At 41.1% G+C, this 23,800-nt stretch overlaps 1 protein-coding gene across 3 annotated transcripts in view; it reads right to left on the bottom strand.

Annotated features, from left to right (window-relative positions):
- LOC126390032 (teneurin-3) overlaps window positions 1-23,800 on the bottom strand; it is a 285,118-nt gene that overhangs the window by 183,688 nt on the left and 77,630 nt on the right. For all 3 annotated transcript variants that reach the window (XM_050044110.1, XM_050044111.1, XM_050044112.1), the window contains one exon: window positions 5,198-5,386. In XM_050044110.1, the coding sequence (XP_049900067.1) occupies window positions 5,198-5,386 (189 nt within the window). The remainder of the gene's footprint in view (window positions 1-5,197; window positions 5,387-23,800) is intronic.

Below are 23,800 nucleotides of genomic sequence, written 5' to 3'. Positions count from 1 at the left end.
GGAAACCTGGTTTCAAAGCAGCAGTCAGCCAACAGGTGAATCGTTATCTGTAATATTTAACATCCAGTTCTTTTATACTTTATCTCCATTAAAGTGTGTTTGTCGCCATATCTTCAGTTCATTTTGGAAAGTAGCTGCAAATTTATGGACAAGAGGTGAATTTTTGTCACATCAATTAAATTGGACATTGTTATTTTAATCATCAAAAGTGTCCTTGAGCGTATTTTATATATTGTGTCAACATCAGAAGGAGACATGGGGACAATACAGCGTTAGCACTGGCCCTCAAAATGTGCACATCCCTGCCAACAACTTCATATTATACTGTGATTCTGTTCATACAGTACTATGAATCTATCAAGTATTTACTGCAATTATCTCTTATCAAAATTATTAACACAGAATTAAAGTGCATTGTGTTCTTTGTTTGCAGCTTCTACAACAATAGTAATAAACCTACTATACTGTTTTCTATTGTCGTTTAAAATGTGTCGTCTCAGCCAACCAGTCCACCAATGAGCACAGAAAAACACATGATGCTGCTGCACGCCAATCCAGTGTTTTTTGGATTATGATTCAAAAGGATCAAGCTGCAACCACCAGCAGTAAAAAATATAAAGCCTACATGGAAGTGCCAAAAACTGCAGTTCCTCTAATGACCACTAGGGGCTGGCTCTGGCTATAGTCTATGAGTCTTCAACCTCTCACCCAAAAAAAAAAACAAGATGGTGAAGGCCAAAATGCTGAACTTGGCTTTGAAATGGGAGTTCAGAAACCAGTGGGTGATGTCATTATTTTATACAGTCTATGGAAAGGACAGTACTGAAGTCATGAAAAGTGGAGAAATATCTCTAGAGCTATGAGATCGACTTTATTTATTTTTTGAGGTAGGTTTTGACGTGCTTCCTCACTTCTGCAAACAAAACCACTCCACTTGATTTATGTGATTTTTAGTGTCAACCTGCTCCTGCAATCAATGTCACACATGGTTGTGCCTTTCACCATCAGCCTCTGACCTGGTGCAGGCGGGTGGCACAAGCGAATCCTGGTCATTCTTGACATCAAAATTACACTGTGCCGTTTGTTCCTGACTTACAACAGTTCCTTCTCTCTGCGGTCAGGGCAGCCAGATTCACAGAAACACCGAGATACAGGCAAGGTGCAATACTGTGCACCTGGTGCAGCATTACCAACCTATAACATCTGCTATGCGTTGTCCTGAAAAATAGGGCCCATGGAGTAAAAAAAAAAACAACCTTTTCCTAAACTCGATGTTCCAGCACAATTTAGGTTGGTAAATTATGTCTTCTATCAGCCATAAATGTTGCCTGTGCATCACTGTCACACTAGTTTGTATGAATGAGCCTGCTGTGGAATGCCTCTTTGGGTTTTATGTTCTGTGGCTTCGAGCCTGATACCCATTTTCCATGTAGTACAGTGAGGCAGACTTTCAGGAACTGCATTTATGAACTGAAAAAAGTACTATTTCCTACTGTCTGTGAGGCTTCATACGGCACTGGCTTGTCCCAGTAAACAGCCAATAAAAATATGTGTTCTGAGGGAAGAAGGGAAAAAGAAAAGCCTGGATTCTCTCTCTCGTTCTCACATTCTCTGTTTTTTTTCTCCCTTGCTCAGCTTCCATCCTCCTGTAAACAAGGAGTTCAAAAAAAAAAAAATATTGGTTTCTGCATTTGTGTGTAGGTCTTTATGTGCAAGAAAATATAAGCTAAAGGCCTCTCGTTTACTTTGCTTCAGTGCTCGACTTCCCGCAAAATCACTGGAGCAAAGAAAAGAGAACTGGAGGAAAGGATACAAAGTGATATGAGAAAATAAAGAAAAAAAGCGTGTCCAAAAAGTGCAGGAAGTGGTGAGAGTGATATTTTAGATGTTTGGCTGAACATTGGTTGGTTAGGTCAGGCTGGGAGTACTTTGGGAAAAGAGGACCACACGCATATCCACAAACACTCACACATGCACAACCTTTTAGCCATTTCAAGACCCTCTTTGAAAGCTGTTTCTGATTATGTTTAGATGGCAATGTATATATGAGGAGACGTCTGTCTGTCTCTCTATTTCCATCACTCCATGCAGCTGTCTTTCTTTTTCTCACTCTCCTTCCTTCGAAATCTCCTCCCACTCCATTTCTCCCTTTCATGCCCCCTCTCCTGATGTAGTCTGACTCTAATTGTGGTTGTCTTAGTTCCTTTCTTCAAACCATCAAAGTCTGTTTCCTATCAAACTCCTGACTGTAAGAACGCTGATCTAGGGTCATTGGCCAGCCAACACGACTCTGCATCTGGTGCTTGTCAACCACCACAGGCAAACAGGTCTCAGATCAGCACTCTGATCTGAACCAAACTCAGCCCCTGTGGTCCAAGCGGTTCAAACAGACAGACTAGGGTTTCATCCTCAACTTGCATCCCGTAACATTTGCCATGTGGAGAGCTACCAGGAGCAGGCTTGGTGAAATAAGCTCTTATGGTTGGACTGTGATCAAAAATGGCAGCTGTCTAACCTTGGTCTGTCCACTGTTGAAGTGAGAATGCAAAATATGGTCTACACACTGCACTAATATAGAGTGAGCTAGCCCAAATATTGATCTAGCCAAAATTTCAACATGCCTGTAATACTTTCAGTAGGACTTGAATTCGTCTAACACAGTGGAGCCTTTGCTAAAGTACTTCTTTCTTTCTGTGACTTTGATTCCATCATGCTTAACATCTACTTAAAACCATGCTGGCAAGATGTGTCTGTCCAATCCTTCCCAGATCTACAACCACTATAAAAACAAGCCCCATCAGATGACAACCAAGCTTCAACGACTGGGGCTAGATTTTAAGAGAGTTCTGAAATCCAAGCCGACGTCCATGCTAATAAATACAATCACAATCAAAGTTTTTACTAAATACAAATAAATGAAATTAGTAAAATTGCCGTGAAAAAAATCAGTGTTCATTTAGCTCCTTCAAAATGATTTGTGGCCTCTGTAGTTCGGGAAATGCACATACAACATGATATCTTATAAATTAGTGCACCACAAATGGTGTTGTCACATCGCGTGTTATGTAAATTTACTACTTAACATTACGTAGGCTAAATTTTAGGTAAGTAAAATTATGTAGGTTAGGATTAGAAAAATGGTTGGGTGTCATCACATTACATACATTTCATAAAGTTATGTAGGTTAGGTTTAGGAAAGTAAAGTTGAATAGGTTAGGTTTAGGAAAATTAAAAAAAAGATGAGAGGAACAGCACTTTATTTGGAATTCAGCACCCAGTTTTTTGTTTCTTTGAGTTGAGCGCATTGTCTCCTATTTTTGATAGGTTTAGGAATAGAAACATGGTTGAGTGTTGTCACATTATGTACTTAATGTAATGTTACATACTTAATGTCACGTGACAGGTATGTACCTAAAAATAACTAAGTTAACTTGATTTTACACAGGAAACAAACACCACTGTTCTAGGGGAAAGTCCTATGTTTGTTTGACACATCCATCACCTCAACCTGCCTCCTTATGCAGATTTTGGCTCTTATACTACTTCTTTTTTTTCTTATGTCAGCAAAATTGGTCATGTGATTGCAGCCTTAACAATAACAAGGGTTATATAAAAATTCTGGTGCACTACTCTAGGAATGTATGCATATGAACAGTGCATTAGTACAGCATGCATACTTTCAAGGGCATTTTTCCTGCTTGAATTCTCTCTGCCAATAGGAATGCTTAAGTTACAAAAGCTGGCTGGTGCCGGCAATTAATATAGCAATGTCACTTCTGTGCGACATATAAGGTTTTTTTTTTTTGCATTTTGCATTGTCTGTTGTTTACATGGCTAACTGGTCGAACACATGAGCCAGTGCAGCACCGGCAACCACCATTTTAAAAAACCTATCAATGTATGCGTACGTCACTCAAGGGTCCTCTTGTGCTTGGAGGATACCAAATATGAAACATGAGCTAAGAAAGTCCATCAAAACAGTGTTTTAAGAGCTTTGATTCATAGTTCAGCAACTAACAAAACTTCCTAGGGTGGCTGTAATAGACTGTTAATTATGGCTCTGAAAGCCAAAACATTTTTTAAAAGCAGTTTCTCTTCCAAAATGCCTTGCACAAGTTTGTCTAGACCCACTTCCTGTACAAACAAACAGATACTGAAAATCAAACAGTCACGATTATATTTACCTGTTCTAATTCACAGATTGCTGACCTTCCCTTGAACTCCCAAACTTAATTGGTCTCTTTTCTGTTAATATCTCTCGGTTGCTCTCCAAAAGTAGATAACAGTTCAGGGTTTTGATTGATAAGACACAGAAGCAGGCATGAAAGGAAAGAAAGGTTGGAAAGCAAACAAGCAATAAATGGCTGGGAGAGACCATGACAGAGATGGAGAAAGTGGTCTGATTCCCACCATGGTTGGCTGATCTCATGAGGACAACCATTGGCAGCACACTGGAAGTCATCAGAAGTTCAAACCTCTATACCGCGTGGCTTGCCAAGAGCTGTGAGCGATCTCAACATTTATCATAAGCAAGCACCATGAAAAACAGCAACAGCTCATATATGGTGGACTCTGCGATAGACAAAAGCCAGAAAGGAACTTAAGGAGGCTGAAAATAGTGGAGTGGAAGTTGGGAAGAATTCAGTAGACCTCTATGATTATGTCTGTCTTACAGCACATCAATTACTGACCTACTCAACGAAAGACCACTTGTATTCTTCTACTATTCGCCTAGCTGAGAAGAAATATGGCAAAATATGAGCAGGTACTTGAATATTCAGAGCATGTGAACACACAAGCTGCCAAACAGCAGCTGGATGTTTTGAATGAGACGTAAAAGTTCCCAAGACGGGGGAGGAAGTGCAGAAGAATGTGCTTTCCAAATAAATCTGATCGCTCTGATCTCACTTAGACATGACAGTTATATCCAAACGCAGACGGATAATAATATCCAGTCTTTTACAAATGACTAGGATTTGACCGATGTGGGTTTTGCAAACAGAACTTTCAAGATTATACTCTCTTAGATATCCATTTCACCATTTCTTTTATATGATTCAATAAGAATGTCACGTAGCAGATTTATCTCTTTGTTTGTTTTAACAAAAGGGAGACACCCAATAAATCAGTCAAATTCTAGTCCAGATTGCAGATTCTCTACAAAGGTTGCTAATGAAGCAAAGTGAAGTGCCTTTACCATGCGTTACAGGTAAGTACAATCTGGCTGCATACTCCTCTTCCTCTTCTTCCTCCTCCTCCTCCTCCTCTTCCTCTGACTCTGGCTCAGCCACGTCGCCTAACAACAGGTTGCCATGTGGACTGGCTGATTGTGGATGTGATTGGTCAATGACAGGTGATGGACAGGAGGGGGAGGGCATTGGAGAACCTATGAAAGAACACAGCCAAAAAAAAGAAAAGAAAAAAAAAAGGATGAATGATGAATTTGAATAATGGATAAAAGTAGCAACAACAACAGCAACCAAAATCTTAAAAAAAAGAAATGAGTGAGCAATGAAATATGGTGATGTCTACTGATGGTTTGGGTAAAAATTATGGCATGAGACTGATTCCGGGGTTGGAATAGAGTCACACACAGAAAGCATCGACACTCCAAGCTGCTGCCATAAACCTGCACAAACACTATTCATCCAGGGCTCTCCAGCTCCTGTGCCTGGGGGAAGTCCTGCAGTCTTTCATACCCATCCACCCTGTCCCTCCTCATCCCTCTCCCATTTCAAGGACGGAGTTTGATTAAATTCCACAATGAATCTTCTCTATTTGAGATTGAAAGAGAACTTGGTCCAAGTTTATGAACTGTGCGAGGTGTCAGTCTGTGCAGAGTTGGCTATATGTTGTGCCTGTGTGAGACCAGACTCACAAGCTGGAGTGTGCAAAAATCAATTGTGTATCGATGTGGTAACCTTGGCATTTAGTGTCTTCTGAATGTTAAATGGCCCCACTCTCTGTTTGCGCATGTGCATATTTGTGTTTGGGAGTCTTTGTGTGTGTGTGTTTAGCCAAGGCAGATAACTCTGTCCAACCTCCATACAAATGTGCTGGCACAAAAGAATGTAATTAGTTGTTGAAGAAAACCCACATTTCATTAACATCACTTGCAATGCTGGCTGGCTTTACAGATATAAATGTAATGTGCCTCTTTCTAAATCTCTTGATCTCTCACATTCCCAAGCAACGAGGGAGAAATTGAAATACAAAATCGATGTTGGGTCATTTGCAGGAAAAAGAATTCCAATCTTGTTTGGCTGATCCTTTATAGAGATGCTGAGAATGCAGCACACCTCTCTTAAGCTGTGTCTCTAAAACACAAAATAATCTGTTGTATTATCTTTTAAAGGAACAATAATGATGGTCAGGACATCACATACTCTGTATTTATTGCTTTCGCATGCATGGGATGAGAAATACACACACTTGAGACATTTCAAACACACAGCCAGTCTTGTCCCTTCCAGCCATCTACTGCATATCCCATCCTGACATTCATTTGGGGTTTGTCAGTTTCAGGGTAAAAGTACAGCGAAGTGAAGCAGCTTGATACAAACACATCCAAAATAACATGACATGGGTCTCTGTTTAATTATTTAGTGGAGTGCCTTTTTTTCTTCTTCTTTCACTGAGACAGAAAATCACATGGATGTGGCATTTTCTATTAAATACCCAACCCCCCATTATCTTCCCCAGAGTGATGTCGCGGATGAAAAAAAAAAGCCTAGTGGCATTTGCTGTGAAAACAGGAACAACATAGGATTAGTGCTACATGTGGGCAATATTAAACAGCAGATATGCTCCACTGGTTTGACTACATAGTTTGTGCAGAATTGATCAGCACTGCACTGACTGTCTATGGGAAGCACTTCATCTGGATTGATCCAGAGACATTTTAATCAGTTTCCAAATACGAGTACGCCTGAGTTTGTTTTATTGTCATTAAGATTATCAGAATGCTTGATTTCCTCGGGCAATTTTTCCATGATAGTCAAAAGACAGTTTAACAGTCTTTTTTTCACTCTGACAAGAATTAATTCCTAGAGCAAACAATGAGTGATGCATCATTATGTTAGACAACACATTTTCGTTTCACTCATGCCTGCAAAATATAAACAAGCAGCAGCTTCTGTACAAGAAAATTCCCTTTTGAAATTCAATCAAAAAAAAAAAAACTACTATCAAATTATTAGATGTTTAAAATCACATAAGAAATGTGCAAAAGCAGAAATTGTAGATTATCGTTTGTAGACATCTGCAAAGTGAAAATGAAAGCCAAGGTCAGATTCACTCTCGTTTTGGAACGAACTTTGTCCGTTTGCATTTTTTGGGTGCTCTGGTCATGATTTCCACAGCTACCCTTCTATAAAGTCCGGACCTCACCTGCACAATGTGCCCAGAGTTTTTCCAAACATACTGTAGCAAAATAAGAACAAAATACAGGCAGAAGGCAGGGGCTCTGCAAATAAATATATCATCACTCAATTCTGTGGGTCATAAATTGTGATTGACTGAGGAAAAAAAAATCTTTGAAACAGTTCACAAATTCAGTATATACAAAGTTGTGTTTCTTCAAGAATTTAGTAGTAATTTCCTAAAGCATCAATGGCTGTGTAGTTTTTAGCGAACCTTACTCAAACAGGAGGAAACAGTTCATTTGTTGGGGACTATTTTCAGCAGTGGATTAATCCAAATGTGGTGTTCTATTTAGCATTTGGTGCGGCAGGATGGTGTATGTGGGACTGAGTCAAAATAAACTACTGTACAATGTGTGTGTTCATGGTAATAAAGGAACATATCAGCCAGTGCAACAGCGTGGCTCATGAATGTGCTTTTAACAACAATGGAGCTCCATGGCACAGAGGAAGAAGATAAATCGGGCTTTTAAACACACCCAATAGTTGTTACTTGGATAAACCCATTGTTGATTTTGGTCAAGCAGCAACCTCCAGAGCTGAAAAATGAAGCCAATGCAAAAGTGCCAAAAACGACAGTTTCTCAAATGGCCACTTGAAGCTGGCTCCGGGAGCGAATCAGTCCCCTCAGACCTCCATGTTAAAATGTCGAACTTAACAGCAGAAATAAACATGTTCACAGCCTGGTACAAAGAATAGTTTGGGTCTCTATAGTTAATTTCCCACATTTATGAAAGCTGTACAGAGTTTTTATATAACTCACCCATTTAAATTTTTATTAAGGCTTAAAGTTATGCATAATTAAGGACATGGCTGCTTTGAGTGACTGTGAGGCGTCACCTTGGGCTCTCAGACAGATCTACCCTTCACTAAATGGATTACTATATGCTATGGTCAAAAACATAACAAAACAAAAGGCAGCCAGGGGCTCCCACACTGAGGAGCTACATATTTAGTCTTTCAAGGTCTCAGGGAGGGTAAAGTCTCTGCAAGCTCCAAGAAAAGACAAATTGGGATCTCAGCTTTCACATAATCATACAGCGCATGAAACAATTACTGCACTGTGTACATCTGCCTGTGTGTGTGTATATGTGTGTGTGTGCATGTCAGAGAGCAGGTAATAAAACCATAATTTGCTGGATTGTTCCTACAGAGAGTGGTGGTGGTTGTTGTGCCAAAAGGTTTGGATTCAGATCCAAGTCTAGGCAACTCTCAGTGGTCCAAATCAGCCAATACCGCCTGAAGGACACACACAAACACGCAGGCAAACACACACACACACACACACATACACACAAAAAAACATTGGTGTGCATATACATACATACACATGCTTAGTGATGGATGACCACATTATGCAACTTCATATTGACCACATTTTAGACAGACATGCACACACATTCAGACACTAACTATTACGCACACATACAACATACTGCATAAGACAATAAAAAAAAGAGAGAAATTAAAGCGTTACACATAAAAGAGTGAAAGAGAAAATAGGAAAAAAAGTAGTGGAGGGATGCTGTGATGGAGCTTCAGTAGCCTGGGGAGTTTTCCTGTAAACAAACTATGTTTAATTCAGTGTTACTCACCAAAATCATTGTGTGAGTCATTAAAGTCTAACAAACAAATTCATTTTCTTCTACATAAAATGTTTGGAAAATCAACTTTTCTTAAAAGTAACAAACCAACATTGTTTACATCCAGTTTTATTTGCTAGTAGTCTTCTCCTACCCTGTCTTTGCCATTGCTGTATTTCCTGCAGCACTACCTCCACCTGTCGACCGGTAAAATTTATTTTATTTAACCTTTATTTAGCCAGGTTAGTCCCGTTGAGATTAAGAATCTCTTTTTCAAATAGTGTAAAACCATTGGCAGGAATGTGTATTCAGTGTTATAGTCCTTTGCATGCACATACTGTAGTTGTGCACAGGAACAAACAAAACAGGAGCCCACATGTAAAGCATTGCTCTATAGCGCTACAAGTGGACAAAAACTCCACAGGGTCGCTGACGATGAACGACAATGTTCCCAATTCAGCCCGGGGACCTTGTCTATCTAACTACACGAATGGACGTCATGCAGTGAGCTATAAAGAGCTATTAAAAACACTTTCAACAACGCACACTGTGTTAGAAAAAAATCTGTAATCGGAAAACAAACTCCAGAACAAGAAAGTAACAAGTTCCTTGTGTATAGTATGGCGGCTATGTCAGAACACAATTGTCCAGTCGGAGGAGGGTATGGAAATTATGTTCTCAGCATAACACACTCACATAGTTACAGCTTCATGAGAGGCCAGAGACCTTCCACTGTGTTTCTGTATGTGTGAACACAGCTTTAGCCTGCCATTAGCATGCTGGGCAAGGTCTCCATCTCTGCTGCTCTGAAAATCTCTTGTCACCGTCTACAACAAAAGCATAACCTCATCATAAAAGGTCTATAATGTTTCACCCCACCAAGAGTTCCCATTCTTGGTAGCTCTTTTTCTCTTGTCCGTGTTTTCCTCAAAATCCACCTTCATTGTTCTGGAGTTTGGAAAAAAGTCTCCGGGTCGACATTCTCTGTTTTTTCCTGCTCTCTGTCAATCTCCATATCAAAGACACCCTGGTAGAAAGCATTGTCACTGGGATTACAGCGAGAGAGAGGGAGGGAGAGAGAGACGGAAATATTGCTTGAAGGCCTAAAGAGAAACCTCACCTGCCTTAACTCTAACTCAGGGAATTCTGAGTGTGTGTATATACAAGTGTGTATAGGAAATGGGTCACAGGCTGATATTGTGATTGTCAAAAGGTCCGACGCAGCTGTCCAGTTTGCTCCGTAGGGACACGGTGTTAAGCTGGGCTATGATTGCCTGGGAGCTTGTTGTTCTGGCTCAAAACAATATTCTTGTAAGGCTCTGATCAATGGAGTAAAAATAACTTTGCAATGAAATACTCAGTCTGTCAAATGGCTAGGTGCCTCCTGGCATCTCCCCACTGTGCCTGAGGGAACGAGGTAATGCTGCACTCACATCATGAGGGAATAACCGGCAGAACAACTTGGCGCTTCAAACACTTGGAAGTCTTCTGGTGTCTGAACTGAAGCCACCGAGACTCCAGAAATGAAATGTTAAGGAGGCTTTATTGCTTCTGATCTGCTTTTTTCCCCTACACTCAGCATGCATGGATGTAATTATGATACAGTTTCAGGTTTTTTTTTCCAGGAAAGAAAAAGACTGGAATGTTTTTAAGAGTCGCAAAATAATATTAGTAATGAGCAGAAATTAATTTGTTCAAATTCAAATGGAATCTGAGGGGTATAGTGCAGTTTTCTCAAAGGAATTTGCTGCATGCAGCATTAAACTAGGAGGTACTGTATGCTCCCCTTACACAACCCAAAGCCTGCATCACTCTCTCCTCCTCCTCTCTCCACTCTACTTCAGATTATGCCTGGAGGAGGGAGGAAGAAGAGAAGGTAGAGCAGAGCAGGGACCACAAAATGATGGGCTAGAATGAGAGATAAAGAAGGAGGGCTGTAACGCCCCGGGACTCCCTAAAAACTTTGTATTTCACTGGGATAAGTGTGGTTTTGCAAGGTGTAGCAATGCATGCTTGGTGCACTCTGTGACTAACTCAGCCTGTGAGTGTATGTTCCACTTCATACGGTGACCTGTGTGCACCTTTGTAAGAATGCAGAACAAAAAATTAAATTATTTAGGTAGGATGAAAATGAGAAGTTGGGCTGAGTGGCAAAGTATGGGCGAGTTTTAGTTCTCAAGCTTGGAAAATTGGGCAAACTAGACTGAATAATACACACACACAATATGAATCTGTTCATTTGATGTCAAGTATGAAGGCATACAGAATAAAATGTGTCAAGGTCGGACGTGGTTAGGGTTAGTATTAGCCAAACACAGCACAGTAGGGTGGGACTAGGCGGAACACTTGGGAAAAACAGAGACAAGTGTGGCTAGCGATGTATTACTGCCATTGCCACTCCTTGTATGGCCAAGTGGTATCAGGGGAGAGCCAATCACCTGCATGTACATGTAGGTGGTGGACCAATCACCTTGTGGTACATCCCTATTTACATACATTCCCTTCAAAAACACCTGTGTCATACATTATGCCATAGCATTTTCACTAATCACAACCATGGTTGTGTTAAAAGGCAAAAACAGAACAGATGGAAAAAACGGACAAGGAGGAGAGCAAGGAGGGAACAAATCCAGTGGAGACTCAGTTTACAGAATGTATAAACTTCACCAAACACACTGAAAGAACAGACTCAAGAGCACTACACCGAATCCTGGACAAAGCTTACTTCATTCAAGTGTATATCTCCGACCACCATTTCTGAAATCACTGTTGAAAAAATGACTTCATTTTCAAACTAAAATTAAACAAGTCTTTTTCTGCCAGTTTGTCCTTCCATTTTCTCAACGATCGTTCATTGGATCGACTTCACATTTTGAGGGTGTATTGCTCAGGACTGAAGGAAGTGCAGCATCAAATGGGCACTCTTGCGATCTATGGGACATATTAGTAGTGCATTATATAAACAGTGTGTAGTTTAGATAGGAGCCCTATTAACTGTCACACTGCCAACTGGCATGCTTGGTACAACTCACTCTTGTCACTCGCTACAGTGTGTGTAATGCAACTGCAGTTGGTTCGGATCGGGGTCAGAACACGTTCTCACCACAACTGAACCGCACCAGAGTTCTTTTGTAACCGGACCAAGACCACCTCTTCAAGAAGGTCTTGGTCCATTTTTTTTGGTGCACACCTGAGTGCGTTTGTTGTGTTCATACCTGCCCAAAAGAACCGCGCTTAGGGGGCAAACGAACTTGAGTTCGATTGAACTGAACCAAACCGGGCAGGTGTGAAAGCACCCTCAGTGGGAAGTTGTTTGGATGAATGATTCACAAGAAAGCTGCAAGCAGAGATACCAGAGACTCTCATATCTTGCGCCAAAAGACAATTGGCCCGTTCCGAACATGCATGCTCTGAACAGCTACTGCACTAGTCTAGTTAAAAACTAAATCCAAGTGTAGGCTTCCTCACGCAATCTGGTGTTCATCTGCTGCTGAACAACCATAAACAAACACTTTTATTTGAAGTTTTGTTACCGGAGGTAACTGACAACTCACTGAATGTCCCTGCTTCTTGCATCTCATTGTTTAGTTTCATCATAACAAAATATGTCAACAAGAACAGTCTCAAAGCCGCAGCATGGACTGAAGAACAGTTGGAAGTGGGACATACGACAAAGCCAAAACTAGTCCATCTTTTCTCAAACCACAGAGAAAAAAAAAAAAACCAACTAAACAAACATATCAAGCTGCAAGCAGTGCAACAGGCACATTCTGTTGCATGACTTAGTAATTCAGAATTTTCCCTTGTGTGGCTTGTTTATTTTGTAATTATCTTATTATCTTGTCAAATGTTTACTTCTGTGGATTCAAAGTTAAATATAGTCCTGCAAACAAAACTTCACTGCAGTCCGTCTGTTGTTTTTGAAGAGAGAGATGGAGACATTTGCTTGATAGAAACAGGACATATTTGGGGTTAGGCGGTGGCTCGACTGGCCCCTGGTGTACTTCAGCAATGACTGGTTTATGTCGCCTCAATGGAAAAATCTGCAGAGCTTTTTAACCCGGTAGCCTTGTCACGCAAAACAAGTGCAACCTTAGAACTCACCCAGCTGTTGTGGAGAGAGCGAGTGTGTGTGTGTGTGTGTGCGTGTTTGTGTATCTGTATGTTTTGAACACCTGGCTTCTTCAGTGCCTCCTCATTCTTCATCCCTGCTTGGCTTGGTTTTGGCAGACGCACACCTACACACACATATATCTGCATGCTGTAGTGTCCTGAGGTAGCTCCTTCTGTACTCTCTCTCATTGTTTTCTTGGCCTCTCTCTCCAGGCGCCTTTACTTTTTATCTTTCCTCCTGCTTTCCTGTGAACTCTCGTCCACAGTGGTCACCCCCAGCTGTGCAGCACAGTAGGTGTGTTCTACTTTGCTTCGTAAAGTTTCCCTGGATAAATCAATAAGAAGCTAAATTTACATTTTAATGCAAATCATCACAACTTAGAGCTACTAAATCTTGACAGTAATTGCTTTGTAAACTTTCCCTGGACAAATTAAGGACACAAGGAAGTAGTAGAATAAGTAATTCAAAGTAAAGATGCAATATACTACAAACACTAACACAGACAGAGCACGAATATAGTGTTTTCCTGTTCTGCAGTGAAGCAGCATCTGTGCCGGACTGATAGTGATGATTATCAATAGCAGTGACACAACAATCACTTCACCACCTGCTCAAATTTCTGACAAAAATCATCGGAACTCCCTTTTTGGGACAGTACATGAACAGAGTGTTAAATTCTCAAACCCACTGCACCAAAATTATTTTTAAGTGACAAAAATTAGGAGTTCTTGATCAAATAGCAGGTTATTTATTGTGACATCCAATCAACTGATAACCAAACAAGTAGCAAACTTAGTCAATTGGACCTTCGGTCACTCAAGGACATGCTAACCATTACGAATGTATCTCCAGTCACAGACACTTATTAATTTAAGGTTTGTTACACTTAAGTGTAGGGATGGGTATCATTTTAAAAATTAACGATACTGGTACTAATACTAGGGCGGTATGGTGGTGTGGTGGTTAGCAGCAAGAGGGTTGCCAGTTCGATTCCGGGTGTGGGAGTCCTTCTGTGCGGAGTTTGCATGCTCTCCCTGTGTCAGCGTTGGTTCTCTCCGGGCACTCCGGGCACTCCGGCTTCCTCCCACAGTCCAAAGACATGCAGACTGGGGACTAGGTTAATCGATAACTCTAAATTGTCCGTAGGTGTGAATGTGAGCGTGAATGGTTGTTTGTCTCTATGTGTCAGCCCTGTGATAGTCTGGTGACCTGTCAAGGGTCTCGCCCAATATCAGCTGGGATAGGCTCCAGCCCCCCCGCGACCCTCAAGAGGAGGAAGCGGTTAGAAGATGGATGGATGGACAGTACCAATACTAGTGCCCTATAGGTGATATCAATACAAATAGTACTTCAGTCAATACCCATAATGTAAATAGAGTGGTGTGTAGTATAGCCATACTTAAAAATGTTTTAGTGGCATCTCGGCACACTGAACTGCCAACTCTGAACTGCCAGAGTATGAGCTCCACTCCGGGGACAGTTGGTGAGACTCCACATGAACACACACAGTGACAGAGCTAACTGTTAGCATCCCAGGGCTTACATCACTTGAAGATAATTAAGAGGTTTAATGACAAATTTGAGTTGTTTCGGTGTCAGTGTGAATTTGTTGCGACTGTTTAACGGCTCGTTGTCGGATGCTAGCCACTACTTGAACTGAATTCAGGAGAGCAGCCCCCGAGGAGGCAGCAAAAGAAAGTTTGCTGATCTGGCAGGAAGTCTGAATGGTCAGGGATCAGTCTCTGGCAAAAAACTGCAGGTATCATTTCATTGGTTTCAATGCTACTTGGTACTGGATTATTTTAGCCAATACCTGAGAGGTGTCGAGTACCGATACCCGGCCCTACTTGAGTGTCAAGTCAATCAGCGCCTGTAAAAGGGTGACTTCAGATGTACATCAGCCAGTACAGCAAACTGACATTGTCTTTGGGCACTGAATTCTTAATGTATAAAACATGAAAGATGCGTTAGACTGAAGTTAGTTTGATGAATTAAACTACATTTACCGATGATGGTTTCTTTTTGTTTAAGTCATTTTTGGTTGTTGGTTCATTTTCAATTAATTGTGTTGCGTGAATAAATGACACAATAGATTTTAAGTTTTTTCCTCCACAGATTTATCAAATGAAATTTCTTGCTGGTACCTTCACTGCAAATGACACAGACACATATGAATAAATACACCTACACACACAGATACACACACAAAGAGGGTACAAATGACCACCCAGCAGTTGGTGACTGGCATTCTGTTGGTTACTGTCGTTTCCCAACACAGAGGAAAAGAAGAAAATAACATTTCTGTTGTTGTGATCATAGCGAGTGAAGCGGAGATTATGTCTACGAGGCTGCAATCAGAAGACAGACTATCTCCACATGTAATGCTTGTCTCAAATGGTTTGCTTATGTTTACATACTCAATACCTTCTGTTGCATATTGTGCCTACAGTACATATCTGGTTTAATGAGCCATATGTCTGATTGGGCCAATTTTCCCTGACTCCTTGTATTCACATTTACCAGAGATGATTCTACAGGCGTGGACCATTGGAAAACACATTATTGTGTTGCACAGTGATTCCCAACCAGAAATCAATCACTGTAATAGAGAAACAGACGTACCCCCTGGGGTTTTCTTCTGCAGTTATAAGAAGGTGCGTGAAGAGATTGTGGAGTAGCTCAGCTAATTTAGAAAGAAAAAAAAAAAAAAAAAGAGTGAAATTGTGAGTTGGTGAAAATGAATATTTCCACATATTTGTATTATAGATAAACATTCAAAAGGGATTACAAACGGTGTACTAATGGTCACAGTGACTAATAAATTACTAGCTACAAATGGCAGACTGCGCTGGGCACATTTCTAACCAGTCACTTGTAACACCTGAATACTAAAGTAATTGACAGCATTAAATGATGTCAAGAGTATTATCACTTTAAATTAGCACATTTTAAACCTGATTAGTAGTGTCAATGACGGGGTACTTAATCCCATCTGATTGTGCTCTGGGGGTACGTCAGACAAAAAAATTGACAACCACTGCTCTGTTGCACTGAGCTCTAGTGGTTCAACATGTGGTGCTTTAAAAAAAAAAAATTGAAAAGCACTATTTAACTGCCACACTGGTGTCTAATTTACCTTTTGGAAAAGCTCTGGGCGGTTTTCAAAAGCAATGCAGAGACATCTGTAAACTGCCAGCCTGTTCTCATTCCCAGGGCACCAAATACAGCAGCTTGGTCAGTGGCGGTCGTTATCTGATTCTGACGCACAACATACCACAAAAACGTTTGCAGGAGATCAGCTAATTCCAATGTAAACCCACCTGTGGCAATGACATAGTATGATGACCAACAAAGTCTGAGAACGGTGGGAGGGAGGGTAGGTTGACTAGTTTGAACAAACACAGGACTTTCATTCAAGAGACCACTGTTTGTGTCACGTTCTTAACCACATATTGACTCATTTTTAACCTACATTATGCGGTTTAAGTCACATAGATCACCTACATAATACAACATGCTTGTTAACAAGTGAAGTTATGTAACAAACATATTTATTTTAACCCAAGCCATTGTCTTTTTTCTAAACCTGAGCAAGCAGTTTTGCCTTAACCTAAAGTAGTTTTGGTGAGGAAACCTATGCTTCCTGTGAACATATAAGTTTATTTTAAAAAAAAAAGACACAAGCAGAAACTGACATGCCACTGAGCGTCACAGTTTGATGCATAGGGACACTGATTAAGCTGCTGTATTTGACCAGTTGGGAGTGAGAACTTGTTGAAGCTGCCATAGCTCTGTGCATCTGTTAGCAGCACCAAAAGTTATAACTCTAAAGATGACACTTTCATTCAATGACACCTTGGGTTAATGGTGGTAACAGTAAGCTCATTTTACGAATACAGCTTCCACAGTTATATTCAGAATCACACATATCCCCAGGTCTCCCTTGAAAAAGAGATCATTGATCTCAATGGGACTTATCTGGTTAAACATGAGTTAAATAAAAACAAAAACCATAACAATGATGAATGGGGGTCAGTGAACATGCCTTGAGCAGCTATTTTGTCAGAAATGCAACAAAACAAGAGCGACTGGTGTATCTGTTCACAGAAAAGTAAAATAAATAAATAAATAAAAACAAAGAAACCTTGGGCCGAGTGTATTCATCGCCTCATGTTGCTTTATTCAAAAAAGCCAACACAGTAAGGTTGAACTCATCAACCTTTGTCTCCCACATGTTTAAAATTCATGCATTGTTTTCTGTGTGAATGAAAATTACTCGAGGCAGTCACAGAAAAAAAAACAGCTCAACATAAATTGTATATAACTAGTTTTTTTTCCTGATACATAAATTAAGGATTATAACTTTAAGTAAACAAACAGAAAATATATGATTTTGGAATCTGCGGTGTCTCCATCACTGATGGGAAACAGACCCTTTTTGTGATTTCGGCTCATCTGACGGCTGCAGTTTTACATAGAAAACTTGGCCTAAAGCTACTTTACAAAATCAGAGGGTTCTCTGAGTCATTACGGTTATATATAGAACCACTAACCCGACTGAAGAATCTATTTGTGTGCTCAGTGCATGCACGACCTCTTGCAATGTGAAAAGGGAAGTCGGGCTCTCTACAGTATGTCTTCATTCTCCAAATGATAATAAAAACATTTACACAAGCGGGCAGTTTACACAGTATAATCAAGTTTAACATGAGTTTGTGAGGGGGAGACCGACTACGCCACGTTAACCGACATCATTTAGGATGGGAGGGTGTGTACGTGTGTATGCGTAGTTAATTGTCACTGTCCTGCTAAAGAGGCAGTGTCCAAGTGTATGTGTGTGCGTGTAGCTGACCATAAACAAGGCGTCAAGCCAGGCCAGCACACACATGCTAATTAGATGAGGGCTGCATGCTCCCTTTCTTTTCTCTTCCCTCTCTCACATGCAGTCCCGCAGTTCCGATTGTGGTCGGACGGATGACAATTAACTGTACACAGATGAGTCCTTTCCATCATGTACCGTGCCTGGACACACACTGACGGCTATCATTTTGGTTCAGTGAGGAGGAACAGAAAATGACAAAGAGTGAAAGTCTTTCCTTCTTGCCAGAACTCCTCTGTCAGATGGACAGGGGGGAAAAGAGGAAACACAACTCAAAGTTAAGTGGGCTAGAGTCAGTACTCGCCGGTCTGTCTCTTTCACCCTCTGTCCTTCATTATCTCTGTCTTTCTCTTTTATGAGTCTGTGAGATCATGCTGGCCTTTTGTTCTAGTGGACTATATGCTAGTGTTAAGCCACTATGTCCCCAGGGCACAGTTACAGTAACAACCATGATGACGGAGAGACACATGCTAAAACCATCTAGACACACACCCTCAGGAATACAGTGTCTGTGAGTGTAGAGGAGAAACAGACTGTGAGAGAACAAAAGAGAAACTTTCACCACATAAACTGAACCACTATTCTGACACTTTTATTGTCAGTTTTGATTTAATTTTATGTTAGTTTTGATTGCTGCACTGCTCTGATTTGGTTTAACACTGACCAACTGGGGCAAGCGATGACGTTAACAAATCATGTCACAGAGGTGCAGCGCCGGAATGGCTAAGCAAAACCTGCCGCCTGTGATTCATAGGATCTGGCAACCAGGCTAATCCAGGCCGTAGTGTTTTGCATAACAGGTGTTACATTGCCAGTGTGAAAAGGAAAGGAAACGCAGAGCAATCACAATATTTCCATGATATACTCAGGTGTATAATCAGCCACACAAACACACATGCACAGAGGAACACGTCAACACACACATACACAAGGTGTGCCCTGTCCCCTGACATCAGTTTTTTTTCTGCTAATGTGTCCTTAATGAATGGAATGATTTGTGCAAGTGTGTGCGGTATAAATTAGACTTCTCCATAGGGGACGCCACAACACAGAGCAATACATTACCCACTCTTTCAACAGCCACACTGTCTGCCTCCTCAGAGAGCGCAAAGCAGCCAGCCAACCAAATCTCAAATCTCTTAAAGACGAAAGCAGGAAGTGGAAAATGGTGACATCAACATAGATGTGCATCACCCTGTGCACTAATTGTTGAGCTCCTCCATTCATCTTTGTCAGGTTGTCCTTCAACAACAAATCTCTAAAGCACAAACACTGCTGTTGGTCACTGGTGCATTTTTGGACACAGTCTGGAGTATTTCGGTAGATGGTTGCCTATATACTGTTTTATCATTAAAGCACACTCTAATGGCTATAGAGTAATGTCACTGTCGGCATTTAAAATGTTGTCTTATAAGCACTGCTTTCACTCTATAATTCAGTTTGCCCCGGGGTACGTTCTACCGGTTAAATGAATGCTTGATTTACGGCACAAAGGAAGTGCGTCATCCACTGCCCAACCCAGCAGCTATCAGTAACTATCCCCAGTTACCAAAGAATATCAATGTATGTTAAAAGCTCACATCATTGTGTAACAGGTCTGCCTATCTATGGCATTACAAGTTTGTTTGATTTACTCTGATAGTAATTTAGTGGTCTCACCTGAGGGCCCTGACACAACAGGCTGATGGTTGGCTATCACTATCAAGTCACAAGACCTTTGACCCCGTCATCACATTCATGACCAACATGGAGGACTCCAGCCATTAAATTTTGCAGCCAAAGGATGAGGTGGCAGCCTACATCGAGTTCAAGACACTCAAGGTTGAGGATTGAGGTTTTATGGTGGTGGAAGGAGCATGCTAAAATGTGTCGCAACCTGGCAGTGATTGTGCAGAATGTTTTCCCCATCCCATCATTGAACACAGCCAGTGAAAGAGAATTTTGGATTTGTAATAGAAGAACAGAGAACCCTGCTTAATGTGAGTGACTGTAGCCTGTGTGTGTTCAATCATGGGTGCAGGTCGGGTCACGAGACTTTTATTAACAGGTGTGGCTTTGACTTAGACAAAAAGAGTCGGTTCTGGTACTGAGCTTTATGGGTTTTGGTGGGTGTGGGTTTTCAAAAATGGACCCATGTGGGACTCTCCTTCCAGTTTCCCTTTTTTAATGATGAAGACAGTCTCGCCTGCTGGTATGGACAGCTATTTCCTCTCACTAGGTGCAGAACATATATGTGCTAGTTGTAGTCTTTGCAGTGTGCTACAGCGCAACTTTTTGGCCAAGACATGGGCAGCATGAGGCAATCAGCTTTTGTCACCACTAGTTGTTTGATATTGATTTGGTGGGCTATATTTTGTTTGGCTACAGCTCTGATTCGGACCTCTGATTGACTTTTTCACTACAGCAAAGGCAGCTGAGGCTTTCTTTCTTTAATAATTAAAATGCATCTAGGTTTCTTGTAGAGAAATATCGACAATGTCTTCAAAAGATAGAAATGGGAATTAAGAGAAACAAGAAACACACAAAAAGGGACTTTCACTTTACAACTCTATTACCAGTTCAGCTTCAGTGGAGTTGACAACAGAAAATATTCCCACCATCCAAGATGTATGTGATGAACAGGTTTTAGTACCAAATACTCAAACTCAGAGTGGAAACTTGCGAGTGTTGCCTTTGTCATTGATGTTATGCATTCACACACAGTTCCACCACAGGAGAGGAAGAGCTATCAATTACTCCACTGTCATCAAAACAGAATGTGTCATGGTATGAGTAAGGGCCATCAAAAACACGTCCCATGTTCACAGAGTAGTTGGCTCTATTTTCAGGGCCTAGAGCAGTCCACTTTTGAGTCCTGAAATGCAAAAGTGAGTTGGCTTTCGAGCCATAAATTCCCTTGGCTACAAAGTGATCAGAGTGCCTGACAGAGCCAGAAGCACCACAGCCAGGGATCGGATCCAAGTCCCTGTGGTGCTGGAGAAATTTTTACTTCTGCACCGCCCGGGCACCCCTCAAAACCCAGATTAGCTTGAGTTTCATGTTTTTCTTCTGTGACATAAATCAAAGAAATGCACATTCCATTTGTACATTTTGGGGCTTCTCTTTGCTCTGATGCAATATGGTGCCATAAATGGGTTTTGGGGTCAGTTGGTTTGTCATAACATCTCTTGTCGTTAGCCTGCTTTTAAGCCTCTGAGCTCTATCCTCATTTCTTCAGTTTAATTATACAGCAGTCAGTAGTCAGATATCGATGCATTTAATATTAATCACATGTTATGCTTGAAAACATGCTAAGGCGGTACTTTGGAGTGCTGAAAATATCCATTTGACGAACGTAAGCCAACTGAACTGGACTATTTGTGGATTCCTTTTCACCCACTTCTGACTATAGGCACGACGTCACGCCTTCAGAAAGTGCTTACTGAAATTTCAGTACATAAAGTGTGCATGTAGTTACTCTCTGCACAAAGTGACTATGAGCTTAAACAGTCAATGTCAAAAACAATTGAACAATAGTTCTTTAATACCAAATCCAAGCATGTCTGTGGCCTGTCTCTGCATGTGTGTGTGTGTTGATGTCTAAATGTGTTGCATCCACTTATATTGCCTTTCAATATCTTCTCAGCACAACAAATCAAGTCTGTATCCATTAACATGTAGAGTGTGAGCAGCCAACTGGGCTGGAGGCAACAGAGACACAAGGGGATGGCTGATTTGGGTTGCACACAGAGGAGTAAAGCGTGCGTGTTTGTGTGAGCGTGTGTGTGTGTGTGTGTGTGTGTGTGTGTTCAGGACTGTCTGTGCACGGTCAGCCATGCTTTTATGCATGTGTGTGTAACCTGCAACTATAAAGAGCAGTCCCTGTCACACAATAGAGTCTACTGAAAACACTGCTACAAAGACAAACCAGGTCACACTTATACACACACACACACACACACACGCGCGCGCAATCAGAGACTTCCTCTGTGTGTCTTGAGTGACTGCTCTGCTTTTGCCTTCAGGCTGACAGTGACCTCCAAGTGGAGTCTCTCTCTGTATCTGTGTGTGTATTTGTGTGTGTGTTGTGCGCTGACCTTACAAGAACTCTGAGCATCCCCTCTGGTCCTGGTCTACCTCTCCTGTCATACCCGTGCTGGTGGCAGTGGAATACAAAAAAGCTACTGTGTAAAGTGTATGCAGATGGCACTATTAACAGAGCGCTGGAACAATATTGACAAAGCAGTAAACAAAATGCAGTAAACGTATTCGAGCCATTAGGGCCACGGCAGGCTGTGCGCTGCAGTAAAGTGTTGAGGATTCCCTCTTATGTTTGAGAGAGACACCTGCTCCACTGTCCATGGATCAGAGGGATGAAACTGAATGACTCATTTGTATGACGTGGACAGTAACAAGGGACATTGTGTAGGTCTCTGTTCCAGTTGTCAAATTGGCTCAGCTACCATCTCACTAAAACTCACACAGTATACAGATGGGACAAAAACTCTCAGTTGTATGCCCCTGCAAATCAGTCAGGTTGCAGTACAGTTTACATCCAGTCAAATGTAGCCATGGAAGCGGAAACAATTAGCATGTGAATTCTTGAGTTTTGCCAAAAGAACATGTTTTGTAAGGTCACAGTGATCTTGACCTTTGGCCACTACTACCTAAACAGTTCATTGTTGACTCTAAATGGATGTTTGTGTCAAATGTAAAGTTATTCCCTTAAGTCCTTGTTGAGATATTGCATTCAGAAGAATGGGACAGGCATACGGACAAACATAATGCCTCTACATGGCTATCATTAGTGTAGGGGCAAAAAAGGAGGTCCCTATATATATAGTTATTGCATCTTTCATAGGAATAAAATTAGTGGAAAATCGGTGCAGTGTGTTATCCAGGTTGGATCAGCAAGGTTAGAACCATGACCTTTGTAAGGCATTGTACAGTGGAGCCACTGACGGCACAAGACAAGGTTAACATTCAGGGCTCAGCCCCAACCTAGGTAGGTATGGGGGCATGCTTGCCCAATGAGTTTTTTCCCCCATTCACAGCAGCTATATGGACTATTTTTTGAGCCAATTGGGAAAAATAAATAAATTTGAAAAATAAATAAAAATCTGTACATCATTTGGGAAAAACATGATTGCTGCCAAGGAAAGAAAAATCATCTTGGAGAGCCTACATCGTGTTTTGTATCTAATTGTTCTCCAACTGTCTTCATCGCTTTGCTGGAGTAGAGTTCACAGAACGAATGTTTAGCTGACAAATCTGCTACATTTGAATGTATGCCATCATAATCTGGGCCGCTCTGATTGCAAATCAAGTATCCCCAACAATGCCAAGTAAATGTGGTTGTCAATACTCTGAATTGTGTATCTGGCCAACAAGAAACCATTTACCCAACTGTATTAGATTTCTTTAAGGATGAGCACAGTAGAATAAGCAACATGAGCATATATTATTATCTAAGTGACACAGAGATGAAGATATTTTAAAAATCTGAGACAACTTTAAAGCTTGAGCTCCAGAAACCACATCTCCACTCCACTTCTGAATTGAGCACTACATACAGACAAAATAAAAGTCAGAAGGGGATGTAATAACTTTAGCAACAACATACTTACTGGTTATCTTACTATATAATGATGAAAACGCTGCCTGTGGGTGTGTCTGTCTGTGTGTCTGTTCCACATTTTTCTCCTCACTGACTTGGTCAATCCATGTGAAATTTGGCACAGTGGTAGAGGGTCATGGGAGGATGCGAATGAAGCAATATTACATCAATTGGCCAAAGAGGGGTGCTATAGCAACCGATTGAAAT

The sequence above is a fragment of the Epinephelus moara genome, chromosome 5, assembly GCF_006386435.1.
Source record: "Epinephelus moara isolate mb chromosome 5, YSFRI_EMoa_1.0, whole genome shotgun sequence".
Classification (NCBI taxonomy): domain Eukaryota; kingdom Metazoa; phylum Chordata; class Actinopteri; order Perciformes; family Serranidae; genus Epinephelus; species Epinephelus moara.
This window is presented reverse-complemented; position numbering and strand designations above follow the sequence as displayed.